The 17,775-nt window shown below is 34.0% G+C and overlaps 1 protein-coding gene across 1 annotated transcript in view; it reads right to left on the bottom strand.

Annotated features, from left to right (window-relative positions):
* Window positions 1–6,631: 6,631 nt before the first annotated feature.
* Window positions 6,632–17,775, bottom strand: part of LOC110461878 (xanthine dehydrogenase/oxidase-like) — a 71,470-nt gene continuing 60,326 nt past the window's right edge. Inside the window, exons 18-23 of the mRNA XM_021515598.1 lie at window positions 16,335–16,387; window positions 13,655–13,769; window positions 11,030–11,116; window positions 10,555–10,722; window positions 9,726–9,893; window positions 6,632–9,377 (exon numbers count right to left, since the gene is read on the bottom strand). Coding sequence (XP_021371273.1) covers window positions 9,327–9,377; window positions 9,726–9,893; window positions 10,555–10,722; window positions 11,030–11,116; window positions 13,655–13,769; window positions 16,335–16,387 — 642 coding nt within the window. The 3' untranslated portion in view covers window positions 6,632–9,326. The remainder of the gene's footprint in view (window positions 9,378–9,725; window positions 9,894–10,554; window positions 10,723–11,029; window positions 11,117–13,654; window positions 13,770–16,334; window positions 16,388–17,775) is intronic.

The following is a 17,775-nucleotide window of genomic DNA, read 5'->3' as shown; positions in this document are numbered from 1 at the left end:
AGTCATAGGGGTCAGTCTAATTTGCAAAATTGGTAAGTGATTGCAACGTTAACCTTCGCAATGTTTTATAAAGAGATAGGGCTTTGTCAATGTCCATTGTAAAATCCAAACTGTTTTCTTCCATTATTATCAATAGCAGATCATGTATATCGGAATCAGATGGCTTATTTTGGAACAATAAGCATTCATCTTTGCAGACACTTGTTTTGATAGGATCTACCTCAACGCTATAATCATCTGCTCCGTACACGTAAGGTATCGTGTAAAGTATGCATGGTCGGCCACTGGGCACATTCTGGTTAATTGACGGACGAATTCTGTGTGTATTCCGTGCCGTGACAGCCTCGTCTATGTCCCTATGCAATTGAAATTAGTATGAGTTTATCGTGACATTCACCTTCACGTCAAGAAAGACAACAACATTTAAATATTATTATAGAAACGCAGGGTCAATATGCTATCAATTTGAGAGGCTGATACCAAGCTTTTGTCTGTCAGAATAAAGGCTAATCAGACAATGTGTAATTATTCTTATAATTGTTCTGCGTTGCTACTTGATAACACTACCGAAATCAGTCTTGTAGTTGAATGAAAATATTCTGGTATGATTTACATGAAAGAACAGCTTTACTAATGGATTTACATTCATTTGAACGTTTGTCCCACAGACCGACTCTTAAATGGACAAAAAGGTCATATAGTGCAGTAATTTTAACTTTCTTTGTCCTTTGTCATTAAGCTGTTTTTTTCAAAAGGTGCTGGTTTACGAGACCATGTCATTGGCGTAATGATAATAAAAACTCTATACGTATGCTAATAGACAATACTGTAGATAACTAGTGTCTCAAGTAAAGTCTTAGACGGAGATGGTGAGGAGGAACCGGGTTTGAGAGGTTTGTTGCACCAATCCCAAATCTATCTGGCCCAATAATATTCAAATGCAAAATAGCCTGGAGACCAATCTCGTTGACCTTTCTTTGACCTTTAAACTTGACAAAACATCACATGCTTGAAAACAAAATAGCATTCGCTTTTTGTTGACGTGATACAGGATAACCGTACGAAATATTTAGTTTCATAATGACGTCATATCTGTCGATAAGAATTTTATCACTTCGCTTTGGTGAACATGGATAATGTTTCTGGGTAAAACGCTGAAATCACTACGATTTCCTTTGAATAACTTATTCAGAGATCATAAAATATAGTTCCGATGGTATATGTATACAAAGACTAACTTCATAAACATTTGGTGCAAGACATGTTACTCAGCACAAAGTTGCCAATTGTCGCATAATTGTATTCATTTGTTAAACTATAATAATTAAATTGATTTTTGTGTGTTTGTTTCAGCGAAATTTCTACATTTCAATTTCAACTGTGCTATCAAATTGACAATAACTATATTAATACAAATGAAAAACGGAAATATTACCATTAACCTACATTCTGCTCCGTGCTTTAAATAAAGGTTATACAACGAGTGGATCTGTGGATCTTGTATAATGTTTTTTCTTTTACTCGAGTTTGTTCTTTATCCTTTATAAACAGTATTTCATTATCGATGATAATAATTACTCATAATCCACAAGAAATTTTATTATTAAGCGTATTATATCTGACGGGTAGAAAACAAGCTTAGTGCTTAATAAGTGTGATATTGTTGCATGTGATATCATTGGAAAATGTACAATACTTTCTCTAAAAGAATGTTTATGGGGTCGTTTAGCGTCATGTTTGAGGTTTATACGCCGGTTTTGGGTTTAAAACTATTTTAAAACAAACGAATAAAAGAATTTGGGGGACCAGTAAAATTCTTAATCAAAAATAGAAATTGATCAATTATTCTTTAAAGTCTTTTACGGTAAAACACATTACACCTACCGGATATCACTTTTGTTTGACTATCTGGAGGCGCACATAGGGTCTTAGTGTGAGAAAAAACCGAGTTGGTTGGTTGGTTGCATTTTTTTAACGTCCTATCAACAGTAAAGGTCATGTAAGGACGGCCTCCCGGTATGTGCGATGTGAGTGTCTGTGTTGAATGCCTGTTAGCCTCCTTGTGATAGTGCGAAACTGATGCCGTCTTTACAGTGCTACCACACTGGAGCGAACTGCCGTAGGCCCCAAGCAGGACACCCCACCGAGACCATTATACTGACCAGTCGTCTCGTTCCCACAATGCTGAGCGTCAAGCAAGGATTGGTAGCTACCATTATTATTGACTTTTCATGTGTCTCGGCCAGGGGACAGGCCAGAAGTTAGGTAGGTGACCAATAGAGGTCATCAACAAAGGTGAAGAGGCAGGATGGAAGAGATAATATAAAGATTTCAGAATCGGGGGTGTTCTTCTCTTCTGTGTCGCCTATAAAGAGAAGAGGAGAACACCCCCGAGGATTTTTTTTTCTTTTTTCTTTAGAAACATGAAAATATTAAGCCAGCCTAATTAAATGTATATTACCTAGCAATAAATGTATCCATGTGTCATGAGATGAGTTGAAATAAAATGTATGTATGTAAATATTGTATTCAATGTCTTCAAATATCAAAAGTATGCTGGTAGCCAGAGAGAGAGCTTATATAGGCAAAGCCTGTTGCTCAATCCTTTTGTTTAATCAATAAAATATATTTGAAATGAAATTATTTCACCATTTGATAATTTACAGTCATATGATGCAATACTACGTGCAGTCACAAAGACCCGACTCTTTAGGACGGAATACCGTATCAATCCAAGGAAATATGCATATTTTGAGGGTGGTACAAGTTCATGTTCATGTTCATGTCATAGTGTTACTTTATGCGATAGCATTTTCATTGCCCAATTACAATCAATACACTCTTTTTAAATTTACACATTTCAACAAAAATGAATAACAGTTAAGCTTTTGGCATCTAAAAGTATATGATATAGGTAGATATACCAAACAACGAATAAAGACATCAAGTAATGTTTTTTTTCCCCGAAAACATGCATTCAAGTATGAATGAAGTACATTCAATGTAACGTCTAGTACCCACAGCTTTAAGAGAATTTTCACATTTTTATATTTGTCTTTTGAATAAACAGGTAAGCTTATTACCTGTAACTCTAACTAGATCGAATGTTGAAAGATTTAAGTTCATTCAAGATGAATGTCTTTTTACCAGTGGTTACTTACCTAGAGCGAAAACGGGTGATGTTAATAGGATGCACATGTATATGACTAATATTTATATTCGGATTTTTTCTTAATTTCTAAATCGTAAATGATAATGCCAAATGTCAAGAACCTGATCCTCCGCTGTAGGTGTGTGCATTGTTATGCAGCGAAATATTTGTTGTCAAATCCTTTTCTATTTATGTTCACCAAGTGATGTTTAAAAATGATCAAGTTCAAAGAATGCGCATACCCTGCGTTAAGAAATATTGATTATGTAATGTAAAACACTGGCATGCTTATTTTTAGCTGTTGTTATTTATTTTGTATCGTATGGTCATACCTATTTGATAATTTTGCATTTAAAAGGAATCATGTGGAATGAAATATATGTAATATATGTAAAGATTATTTTCATTTTACTTTGTGACTGTATATACCACACAACCAAAACAATAGTACAAAAGGTAAATAAATGTCTCCATTTAATACACGTCATTTATAGCACTATGATTCGACTATGGTATTGTTTTAACCATATGTGGGTAAACACGTGAATGTTCATTATTAAATTAAGAATTCTAAGATTACTAAATGTTTACTAAATGGTTTGTTGTGATTATGATTCGCTGAAAATACATGAGAATAGGTCAATAATACTTACTGTTGATTTAAAAATGAAACCGGAAGTAAATCAAAACCTACGGATACCGGTGGTTTTATTACGGTCAACATTACTCGCGATACTTTAACAGCCATGTTAAGTTTCAATATGCTGTAATAGTATTATTTTTTAAAACTGTATCGAATAAGTACAGCAGAAGATAGTTATTTTTAAATACGAATATTAGTCACAACTGTTCAAATGGACTTCGTTGCCGGTATATCAAAATAGGGTCTGTTCGATTTAATTGGCCCTTTTGCAAAAGATGTGTGAAAAAATACAAAACTAAATCGTTTGGCTTATTATACTTTAAACGCTCGTGGCTCCGGATAAAAACAAAAAAAATATTCATCTGCAGGGAGAAGTCTAGCTTGGACAATATAGGACTTCACTAAGACCCCGTGTACTCTGATGATGCCAAACACAAATGACTGTTTTTGACCTTTTGTTTTAAATGTTCATTAATTTCAAAATGTAATTTGTATTAGGGAAACATTATACAAATATTTGTTTTAACTTTGTGTCGGATTTTTGGAGAATGAATAACTCATTAACAAGAATATAAAGGCGATTGTCTGCCTATCCCCCAATACACTTTAGCTAATGATCGGCTGGCCTAATGCCGACAAAATATTATAAATGTCAAAGAATTTAAATTCAGTATGCATACATATATCAACTACGAAGATACAACAGTGCCCTCAGTCCAGATACTGCAAAAGAATACAGTAAGGCACTGTGGTCATATAATCATTTGTCTTTAAATTTTAGTTTATACAAATGTAAATACATCCATATAATAAGTATAAGATAACAAATAAAAATTTGAATAATAATATGTTTATTTTTATTTGTATAACATACAGTATATAGATTGTATAAAATATTGATTATTTTCCTTTAACTTTTGATATGTATACACATGTATATATATCATACTGAGTATGAAGATATATAACAATGAATTGAAAACTTTCAGTAGTTCTGTAACCACATCAACGGATAAATTGTCACGAAAAGAAAATGATAACTTTCATACGACAATGATGTCGACACAGATGGGAAAATATACTATAACGTCAAAACATATGGGTTAATATACTATAACGTCAACACCGAAGGGTTAATATACCATAACGGCAACTCATATGGGTTAATATACCATAACGTCAACGCAGATAGGTTTATATACAATAACGTCAAAAACCAAGGGTTAATATACCATAACGTCAACACCGAAGGGTTAATATACCATAACGTCAAAAACCAAGAGTTAATATACCATAACGTCAACACCGAAGAGTTTATGTACCATAACGTCAACACATATGGGTTAGTATACTTTAACGTCAACACAGATAGGTTTTTATCACATACCTGTTGAATCTTGTTATAGTAATACAAACAATTTTCGGACCATGAAATACAACGTTCTGTATTGCACATGTGTAATACGGAATGTTGTATTTACCTACTAGCCGGAACTACATTTCATGGGAATCCCCTTGTCCTGGCGAACTGAAAAGTTCCCGGTATTTGCAAAAAATAACAAAATTTATAAAATCTTTGAATCGATCTCTACCAAATACGGAAGGTATGTGATAAAAGCAAGACCACACACTTGTGGTTTTCTAACGAATCAGAAAGCACGAGTTTATTGTGCGGACGAATATATTCACGAGTGCGCGGAGCGCAACGGCCGCGCAATAAATGAGTGCTTTGTGATTCGTTAGAAAAACACAAGTGTGTGGTCTTGCATATATATACCATAACGTCAAAAACCAAGGGTTAATATATACCATAACGTCATCACCGAAGGCTTAATATACTATAACGTCAACACCAGAGGATTAATATATACCATAACGTCAACACAGATAGGTTAATATACCATAACGTCAACACAGAAGGGTTCATATACCATAACGTCAACACCAGAAGGTTAATATATACCCTAACGTCATCACCGAAGATTTAATATACTATAACGTCAACAACAGAGGGTTAATACATACCATAACGTCAACACAGATGGGTTAATATACTATAACGTCAACACACATGGGTTAATATACCATAACGGCAACACATATGGGTTAATATACTATAACGTCAACACAGATGGGTTAATATACTATAACGTCAACACACATGGGTTAATATACCATAACGTCAACACAGATGGGTTAATATACTATAACGTCAACACACATGGGTTAATATACCATAACGGCAACACATATGGGTTAATATACTATAACGTCAACACAGATGGGTTAATATACCATAACGTCAACACAGATGGGTTAATATACTATAACGTCAACACATATGGGTTAATATACTATAACGTCAACACAGATGGGTTAATATACCATAACGTCAACACAGATGGGTTAATATACTATAACGTCAACACATATGGGTTAATATACTATAACGTCAACACAGATGGGTTAATATACCATAACGTCAACACAGATGGGTTAATATACTATAACGTCAACACATATGGGTTAATATACTATAACGTCAACACAGATGGGTTAATATACCATAACGTCAACACAGATGGGTTTATATACTATAACGTCAACACATATGGGTTAATATACTATAACGTCAACACAGATGGGTTAATATACCATAACGTCAACACAGATGGGTTTATATACTATAACGTCAACACATATGGGTTAATATACTATAACGTCAACACAGATGGGTTAATATACCATAACGTCAACACAGATGGGTTTATATACTATAACGTCAACACATATGGGTTAATATACTATAACGTCAACACAGATGGGTTAATATACCATAACGTCAACACAGATGGGTTTATATACTATAACGTCAACACATATGGGTTAATATACCATAACGTCAACACAGATAGGTTTATATACCATAACATCAACACAGATAGGTTTATATACCATAACGTCAACACAGATAGGTTTATATACCATAACGTCAACACCAGAGGGTTAATATACACCATAACGTCAACACAGATGGGTAAATATACTATAACGTCAACACAGATAGGTTTATATACCATAACGTCGATACAGAAGGGTGTACTATACCACAACGTCGACACACAAATGCAAAAACTGAGGAAACATTATAGAAAGACAGGCATTATGAACCAAAGAGCAAGAGCACAAGAACAACATATATCACTTATCACAACATGTTTACTAGCAGGCCTGTTGCAGTGTATAACACATGTAACACTTATCACAATATGTTTACTAGCAGGCCTGTTACACTGTATAACACAAATAACACTTATCACAACATGTTTACTCGCAGGCCTGTTACACTGTATGACACATATAACACTTATCACAACATGTTTATTGGCAGGCCTGTTATACTGTATGGCACATATAACACTTATCACAACATGTGTACTAGCAGGCCTGTTACACTGTGTAACACAGGTATTACTTATGACAACATGTTTACTAGCAGGCCTGTTACACTGTATACCAAATGTAACACTTATCACAACATGTTTACTAGCAGGCCTGTTACACTGTGTAACACAGGTATTACTTATCACAACATGTTTACTAGCAGGCCTGTTACACTGTATAACACAAATAACACTTATCACAACATGTTTACTAGCAGTCCTGCTCACTGTATAACACATTTAACACATATAACGCATATATCGCTTATCAATACATGTTTACTAGCAGGCCAGTTACACTGTATAACACTTGTGTAGCTAGCTTTATTAGCAGGTTGTTACACTGTATAATACCGGTGTAGTAACCTTTACTAGCAGGCTGTTACATTGTATAATACCTGTGTAGTAACCTTTACTAGCAAGCTGTTACATTGTATAATACCTGTGTAGTTACCTTTACTAGCAGGCTGTTACATTGTATAATACCTGTGTAGTTACCTCTACTAGCAGGCTGTTACATTGTATAATACCGGTGTAGTTACCTTTAATAGCAGGCTGTTACATTGTATAATGCCTGTGTAGTAACCTTTACTAGCAAGCTGTTACATTGTATAATACCTGTGTAGTTACCTTTATACGCAGGTTGTTACGCTGTATAATACCTTTGTAGTTACCTTTTCTAGCAGGCCTGTTACATTGTATAATACCTGTGTAGTTACCTTTATTAACAGGCTGTTACATTGTATAATACCTGTGTAGTTACATTTATGAGCAGGCTGTTACATTGTACAATACCTGTGTAGTTACCTATATTAGCAGGTTGTTACACTGTATAATACCTTTGTAGTTACCTTTATTAGCAGGCTGTTACATTGTATAATACCTGTATAGCTACCTTTATTAGCAGGTTGTTACACTGTGTAGTTACCTGTGTAGTTACCTTTATTAGCAGGCTGTTACATTGTATAATACCTGTGTAGTTACCTTTATTAGCAGCCCTGATGCACTGTATGAATACGTCTTTTAGTAAAAAAAAATCAAAATTAAGAAGTTCACTGCCCTTTTTTCAACAAAACATGTATGCCATTACTAAAGTCAATGAACCGTTTTATTAAACGTGGGCGTGATCTTATAAAATGTCTGTTATTACACAGAATCTTACGTTCTGTGTTTAGTAACAGATCATTTGAGCTTTGACCTAGCCACCTCAAAAGCAATCTCAAACATCCCCTTCTCTTTACCAGAATGACAGTATACATATGCCATTATTGTCCGAAGTGAACGACAGTTTGGAAACTAAAGTGTGAGAAAAAGGAAACACAATTCCCAAGTCTCCCAATAACTAATGTGTGAGAAAACAGAAATATTATATTACACCATCTGAACATTCATCGATTATCTTGAATTAACTCAAGTACAAACTCAACTTTAACAAATATGTAAAAATTTGCTGCAAATTAATAGACATGTAGCAATGCTTTAAAATATTTCATATTTTTTTATCAGAATATATTTTATATATCATCTTCTGGGTATGTATAAAGTATGTATACAATCTTTTTATCTATATAAATAAAACATCAAATATAATCATATCACCAATAAAATGATTACACTTTTGTACTGAATAAATGTTTACCAGATCCATATGATTTCTTAAGTTCTTTTATCTCATCTAGGAGATTCTTCAGAATATCTTCAGTCTGAAGAATCTCCTAGAAGAGATAAAGTACTAAAGATTCGTTGTTGAGAATTTTTCTTTTTATAATATTTTTTCTTCCGTAAGGAGAATTTTTCTGCTGATATAATATATTTATCTATATATATAAGCCATACAAACTCCCCACATTTTTTTCACCTTGAGAATGATGATCGAGTAAAATTACTAATCAAACAAGGGCATAGTGCTCTTTTTTGGATACACAACTCACACTATGATTATATCAATTCAACATGCATACCTTCACATTTTATTTGCTTGTTAAATATTTTGCTGTTGAAACTCTGTACTTTGCATCTGTTTGCGTGTTCTAGTTCAACAAACATAGCTTTAGTCTGGTCTGGTGGGTTCTAAAGCTCCAACTGAGTCCTACAGCTCCACAAACCAAGGCTTGAAGGACCCTTCTTTCGCTCGAGGAAACTGTGGAATATAATTATGTACACATAAAACGTGTTCGATGATGGATTTGTGTTCGGTTCTTTTGATGTCTTTATGTCTCTGTGTGTTATGATTTGAATTTCTCTCCATATCAAAGGAATATTAATGCCTTAAAATACATGCTTCCTATGACAACTTTTTAAAGCACTCATTCTAGCCCTTTCCGGCTATATTTTATCTCTGTTTTGGTGTGTACCGTTTCTGCTTGTTTGTTCTCCTCTGTTTTGGTGTGTACACTTTCTGCATGGAAACATGGTTTTTACAGGAAGAAATGTTTATATGCAAATGAACCGGTCTCAAATATTCTACTTCCTTATTCGGTGAATTTACCTGTTGAGTGAACTGGTCTTCACACGCCATTCTGATCCGTTCAGGAGTGGCTGGACTGTCCAACTGGAACATCCTGCTTTTCCCAGCATCCCCTCGGGCAGACATAATAGCGTCTTTAGCTGCGAAGAAAACTGATGCTGCCAGGAAGAGAGGTGGTTCCCCAATAGCCTAATGGTGAAGAGACACACTCAATTATAAGCAGTACTATATATTTGTTATATGTTAATGATTATGTCCGCCTTGTGGGGAAGTGTGTTGCCTTCATTAAAGTAACACGATAAAAGCATGTTTTAACAAACACTATGGTGCATACCCATTACCTTTAGTAAAATAAAATCAGTTTCAGAAGGGAGTTAATCCTAAATGAAATTCACTTGAAGCATTTAAGGTTATGCTAATTTAGTATGCTAAATCAGTTTAAGGGTGTAATCTGTGTCGGATTCTACAGAAATCCTTGGATTAGGGATGTAACTGTTTGGAATATTTCTTTTATATATATATCAATGAATGTTTAACCATGATGTTCATTTTTGCAAATTAGTTACATATATCCAACCTTTGGGAAAAAATACACAAATGCCAATATCATATATATAATAAGTTTATTACATAGATAAACATTTTTTTCTTGACAATAGTATTTTTATGATTTCAAAAAACTGATCATGATCGTTGATGCTTTATGTCTTTTTTGTTTGAACATAAACATATGTTTCAAGTTTCGTGATATTCAAAAAATTGTGCTAAAAAGTGTTTAGAAAACACGACGCAATAGTAACTATATTTGACTTTTTTGACCGTGAATTCAGACAATCTTTTGTAAACTAACCTTAGATGAGTACACTGCCCGATGGTTGATGCTGCTCTTGAGGAGGGAGACATTAAACTCGAGAGGTACGTCGCCAAAACCAGGGATCTTGTAGGCACCAGGACCACGTGTAAACAAGTAGCCGCTCGGAGACATCTTCTGTTGCTCCATCATCATCAGACCATAGCCCTGGTAACAGAAAGGTAAGAATTCCAACTTAGAGCTCAAGTTCTACAATGCTTTACACATACGGAATATGTGAAATGTTTCCTGTATTGTTTATTTTCCATGCATGCGTGATACTTAAGCAGAGGTAACGTGACCCGGCTATCTATTTTTTTTTTTTCATTCTTTATGCTGAAAATCATTTTTTACTAAAAGTTCCGAATTTGATCTGCTTGCGAAAAATGTTCAAACTCAAGATAAATGCATATTAACATAATTTTCATCTTTTTGCCTCCGCGCCTGTGGCTTTCAACTGACGAACGACTGTTACCTGAGTAAACGCCCCTTCTATCTGTCCGATGTCAATGGCTGGGTTCAGACTAACACCAACATCCATCACAATGTCCGTATGAAGCACCTGTAAAACATAAAACATTTTTAATCAAATGCTTTATATTTCTAATCATTACTCTCTCTCATCAAAATAGTTCTTTTATTAAAATTACACAGCCTATTTGCAAGAAAATACTCGCAAGTAAGACAATGCCCTACAGAACCCAGACTGGAATAATATCTTGCCATGTCAGGAGGCTCGACAACATAAATAGGATACGCACGGATATCCCTAAGATTGGAATTTTACCGTAAAGGCTTGCAAATTATTATTTGTGCAGGCACTTGAACTAAAAATGCCAGATACTAGCTTTTACTTATACATTTTATGCATAAAATATTCCCCAAAAGACCGATATCCAGAAATAAACCGGATCCCTAAACTTAAGATTCGTGTTGTAATCATATGTGAGAGCAGTTTGTGTATAACCTGTGTGTAGGTAGTTTGTGTATTGACTATGTGTAAGCATAGCAGTTTCTGTATTGACCATGGTAAGCAGTTTGTGTATTGACTATGTGTAAGCATAGTAGTTTCTGTATTGACTATGTGTAAGCATTTTCTTTATTGACTATGTGTAAGAAGTGTCTGTATTGACTCTGTGAAAGCAGTTTGTGTATTGACTATATGTAAGCAGTTTGTGTATTGACCATGTGTAAGCATAGTAGTTTCTGTATTGACTATGTGTGAGTAGCTTCTGTATTGACCATGTGTAAGTAGTTTGTGTATTGACCATGTATAAGCATAGTAGTTTCTGTATTGACTATGTGTAAGAAGTGTCTGTATTGAATATTTGTAAGCAGTTTGTGTATTGACTGTGCGTAATTAGTTTCTGTATTGACTATGTGTAAGCAGTTTGTGTATTAACCATGTGTAAGCAGTTTGTGTATTGAATATGTGTAAGCAGTTTCTGTATTGACTATGTGTAGGTAGTTTGTGTATTGACTATGTGTAAGCATAGCAGTTTCTGTATTGACCATGGTAAGCAGTTTGTGTATTGACTATGTGTAAGCATAGTAGTTTCTGTATTGACTATGTGTGAGTAGCTTCTGTATTGACCATGTGTAAGTAGTTTGTGGATTGACCATGTGTAAGCATAGTAGTTTCTGTATTGACTATGTGTAAGTAGTTTCTGTATTGACCATGTGTAAGTAGTTTGTGTATTGACCATGTGTAAGCATAGTAGTTTCTGTATTGACTATGTGTAAGAAGTGTCTGTATTGAATATTTGTAAGCAGTTTGTGTATTGACTATATGTAAGCAGTTTGTGTATTGACCATGTGTAAGCAGTTTGTGTATTGACTGTGTAAGCACTTTGTGTATTGACCATGGGTAAGCAGTTTGTGTATTGACTATGTGTAAGTAGTTTGTGTATTGACCATGTGTAAGTAGTTTGTGTATTGACTATGTGTGAGCAGTTTCTGTATTGACCTTGTGTAAGCAGTTTCTGTATTGAGCATGTGTAAGCAGTTTCTGTATTGACCATGTGTAAGCAGTTTCTGTAATGACTATATGTACGCAGTTTGTGTATTGACCATGTGTAAGTAGTTTGTGTATTGACCATGTGTAAGTAGTTTTTGCATTGACTGTGTAAGTAGTTTGTGTATTGACCATGTGTAAGTAGTTTGTGTATTGACCATGTGTAAGTAGTTTTTGTATTGACTATGTGTAAGTAGTTTGTGTATTGACTATGTGTAAGCAGTTTGTGTATTAACCATGTGTAAGCAGTTTCTGTGTTAACTGTGTAAGCAGTTTGTGTTTTGACTATGTGAAAGCAGTTTCTGTATTGACTATGTGTAAGGAATGGCAAACGAGCCTGTATCTTCAACTTGTCGTTCTATTCAAATCTTTTCTCTTAAAAAGGTCACGTCATTGAGTTATCAAAAATTGAAAAAATATCATGCATTTTCAAAGCAATAGGCCACTTAATTGCCAGCAAATATTTATTAAAAATCTTTTCTACACATGAATCCTCATTGGGTTTTAGATTTTGTGTTTTTATTCAAAGTTTGTCTAGTCTTCAGTTGAGATCCTACATTTCATTGCATCAACCTTTCAACTACTGGTGACATACATGGTCCTATGCCTTTTGGTTACTCAGGAGGATTTTTTTGTTTTGATATATTTGCCCTTGTGACCTTGAATGTACGTCAATGTCATCGAAATTGCATAGCATGTTTTATAAGTAAACTACTGGCCAAATGTCAATACTCAATGACTCTTGGTCATTCGGAAAAGACTTATAATGTAGAATACATTTAACCCAAGTGACCTTAAAACAGTTGGTTAATGTGTATTTTTGGAAGAATTTATTTTAAAGTACCATGATTTTTTTCTTCTTCTTAGATTCAAAATAATTAAAACAGATTTGGTTTATATGATGTGCCAAAAGACATTAAATTACCAGCTTTTTTAACTTTGTTACTAAATTTAACTTTCTAAAAACACTTTTGATGCACATATCCCATGTCTTGTCTCGTTCACTCGTCTAACATTTAAATGTACCTGATTTTATCTGATAATCAGGATTAAACATTAACAAAACATAAAGTAAAAATACTTTACCTTGTGGTCACCGGTCAGGCAGTCAATCTCCACCTCCGAGCATGCTGATCCAAATGTGAAATAGTTAAATGGGCGTCCACTGTTTGAGCCAAAGTCATAACCCAAATCAGGTGTTCTACAGCAACAATGAAGCGATGTAAGACATACTCATGAAAGGTTATTGAAATTGTAGCGATACATGAAGTTGTAACTGTTTTTCATTTTTGTGGATGCAAGGTACTGAAATTAAGGCTTTTTACTTCAGTTGTTAGTTAAGAGTATCAGACATCTTACTTGTATCTATCAAGGATTAATTGTTGTTAATTATTTATAATTATTTAAGTATTAGACTCACTGATAACATAAACGTTACTGGGCTTCTCTCCTTTAACTAAGTTTGACCAGCAGCTGTACATGGTAAAGGTAAAAATGAGCCCCGAAAAGCAGTTAGCCCAAAACTAATTAAATATCAGTTTCAGAAGTTTATTACTTCTGTATGATTTAAAACCTGTTTTCTAACGGGAGTAGTACAATAAGGTATATATTGTGTTGTTTTAGCAAGTATAGTAAAATGAGGTATACATTGTGTTGTTTCAGCGAGGAAAGTACAATGAGGTATATCAAGTTTCAAGTTTTTTATTTCCGAATGCAAATCAGCATATAGGTTAATTGATACATAGAATACAAAACATATTTCAAATTTTCAAGATGGCAGAGGACAATTCCATATAAGCAAGTATCACATAAAAAGAATACATAATTTAGCAATTTTACTGCACGAGGGTTTTTCTTTTGGCGGTAGCATATTTTAAATATAGACCCAATCTACGTAATGTTTTAATACTTTTACATGACAATAATTCAATTAATTTATACACACTGGGGCATCGGAAGTAATATTGCTTAATGTATGTGTTTCTCAATACAGAGTAAGCAGGACAAATAAGAATAAAATGTATCTCATCTTCTAAATCATTTTTGTCACAGGCAAAACATAGTATAGTACAATGCGGTATACCTTGTGTTGTTTTAGCGAGGATGGTAAAATGAGGTATAATCGGTATTGTGTTGTTTTAGCGAGTAAGGTACAATAAGGTAAATATTGTGTTGTTTTAGCAAGTATAGTACAATGAGGTATATATTGTGTTGTTTTAGCAAGTATAATACAATGAGGTATACATTGTGTTGTTTCAGCGAATATAGTACAATGAGGTATAGATATACTGTATTTTGTTGTTTTAGCAAGTATAGTACAATAAGATATATTTTGTGTTGTTTTTGCGAGTATAGTACAATGAGGTATATACAGTATTGTGTTGTTTTAGCGAATACAGTACAATAAGGTATATATTGTGTTGTTTAAGCGAGTATAGTACAATGAGGTATATATTGTATTGTTCTAGCAAATGTAGTATAATGAGGTATATATTGTGTTGTTTTAGCGAGTATAGGACAATGAGGTATATATTGTGTTGTTTAAGCGAGTGTAGTTCAATTATGTTGTTTTAAATGTGTAGTTCAATATGAATGGTTGTTTTTAGACAATAATGTACTATGATGTATATGTTGTTTAAGTGAGCCTAGTACAACAAGATATGAATTATAAAATTAAATAAATATTCATTTTATAATCATCAATAGGAATCGTTGAGAAAAGTAGTAAAGATGTTTATTTTGCTCTTCCGACAACTTCAATTTTCAAGACACTCCTAAGCAAGATGACTGTGTATTTGGGCTTTTTATGTTTTGTTAAAACTAAAAATGTGATATGCGATAATCTGGTCATATTTTAGAAAAGATATCGAAGGTTTACAAAATTTTCATCACGTGGCAGGTGTAACAGGCTAAAATTGGATGCCTATAGACACTTTCATGGTAGAGGTAGACAAGAGGCCCAAAAGCCTTAATAGCTCACCTGGAATTAGTTATTTCAAGTAAAATGCTTTTAAAAACCCTACATTTATACCAAGTTTATAGATTCGTCAGGAGTTGTTTGACGCTTTTGCAATATTAATCCTTGTGACCTCATCTATAGCTCCAGGCCATTTTTGTTTGCTCAATTTGTAAAGCTCCACAAAAAAAATCTATAAGCTTAATATCATGACTCTGAACCTTTTCGTTCCACTGAAGAAGTCATATGAAATTATTGGCTTATTTAACCCTGTGATATTGAAAGTGTATCAAGGTAATTTTGTTCGCAAACTTTGTTTTACACCATCCAAGGAATCTACTAGTCTTATACCATGAATGTAGGCATTTCGGTTCTTCAGAAAAAGTTGTTTGAACTTAATATAATATAATAATAATAAAAAATAGTATACCTCTAATGACTTTAAAGTAAAAAATGTCATTTTCGTTTGCAAAAATTATTGGGCTCCATCCCAGGAATCTAAAGTCTATAATATCACAACTCGAGGCCTTTCGGTTTCAGACATATTTGACCTCTGTGGCCTTGAAAGTAGGTCAAGGTAGTTTTGTCGCAAACTTTGAAAGGCTCAATTCAACGAAGCGACCAGCCAAATATCATGACAGTAGGCCTTTTGATTTTTTTAGGTAGGTAAAGTCGTTTAAAGGAAATGTTGTCGACGGACGGACGACGGACGGACGGACGACGGACGCTGCGCTCACTTTGCCCTTCGAGTCAGGAAAGCTAAACATGAACACTAGATAATTCAGTTTTAACAGCTTAATAGGTACTTACTTATAAAACGTTGAGACTGACAGACTCACTCGATCAAAAAAGGCAGCCGACACCTACCAATAGAAACACATCTTGTATACGGAAACATGTGCCAAATTACCGCATCATTAAGTGTAAAAAGAATTTCAGGGTTTTTTCAGCGACGTCACTGTTCAATACGTTTACTATTGTTAACAAATTGATAAATTAGGACTAAATTCTTTTTGTCAGCAACTATTAATTTACAGCACAAAGGTTAAAGACAAGCACCAAAAATCCTAAATGAGGTTGAAGTCCTACTTTCGGACATATACCTGGCTTGCCTCTGTGGTTCAACCTCTTATAATAGTTTTATTACACTTGTGCTTTTCTAAATTGTGTTATAACCTTTTTTGTAAGTCTCAGCGTAAATAATCATCATTATCATCATGAAAAACTCCGTTCAATCCCTATATCTATAATTTGATTTCTTTTTGACGTGTGTTTTTTCACTATTCAAATTATATTAATCTTGGGGTTGCTGTTGTCATTATGCACTGATGAAACTTGTATACATCTTTTCATTACTTACAAATTTTTAAACTCATAGAAAATAATTAATTGCAGACTTTTTCACTGTTCGGGAGGTCCACACATTATATATGTTTTCCAAGACATCTATCTATAGCAGTAATGGAGTTGTATTACAATTGTTATTTGTTATTGTGACGCAACAAAGCAAAATAGTACCTATAACATAACATGGAATTTTTACTGTGAAAAATAATGTTGGGTGAATAACAAACGTATTTCATGATATAGATGGATACTGTCAGAAAATAGACAAAGCCTACGCAGTTTTCAACAATCAATATTATTACCAGTTATAAAATGGTACTATGGTATTACAACATGCCCTGCACAAGTGTAACTTACCTTTATAGGAACCATAGTGAAATTTACTTCCTCCTCAGAAAGGATTAGGTGATCCCGGGGTAATGAAAATCACGATTATAAGAAAGGATTAGGTGATCCCGGGGTAATGAAAATCTCCATTATAAGAAAGGATTAGGTGATCCCGGGGTAATGAAAATCACCATTATAAGAAAGGATTAGGTGATCTGGGGGTAATGAAAATCACCATTATAAGTAAGGATTAGGTGATCCCGGGGTAATGAAAATCACCATTATATGAAAGGATTAGGTGATCCCGGTGTAATGAAAATCACCATTATAAGAAAGGATTATGTGATCCCGGGGTAATGAAAATCACCATTATAAGAAAGGAGTAGGTGATCCCGGGGTAATGAAAATCACCATTATAAGAGAGGATTAGGTGATCCCGGGGTAATGAAAATCACCATTATAAGAAAGGACCTTAGAGCTTCTCCACCTAGGATGATTATCTGATTTTAACATATCTTGGTAAAATTATTCGCCAAATTGTTTATTTGGGAAACCCGTCCCCGACACCGAGGGAGAG

Source organism: Mizuhopecten yessoensis, unplaced genomic scaffold, assembly GCF_002113885.1.
Source record: "Mizuhopecten yessoensis strain PY_sf001 unplaced genomic scaffold, ASM211388v2 scaffold10697, whole genome shotgun sequence".
NCBI classification, from domain to species: Eukaryota; Metazoa; Mollusca; class Bivalvia; order Pectinida; family Pectinidae; genus Mizuhopecten; species Mizuhopecten yessoensis.
This window is presented reverse-complemented; position numbering and strand designations above follow the sequence as displayed.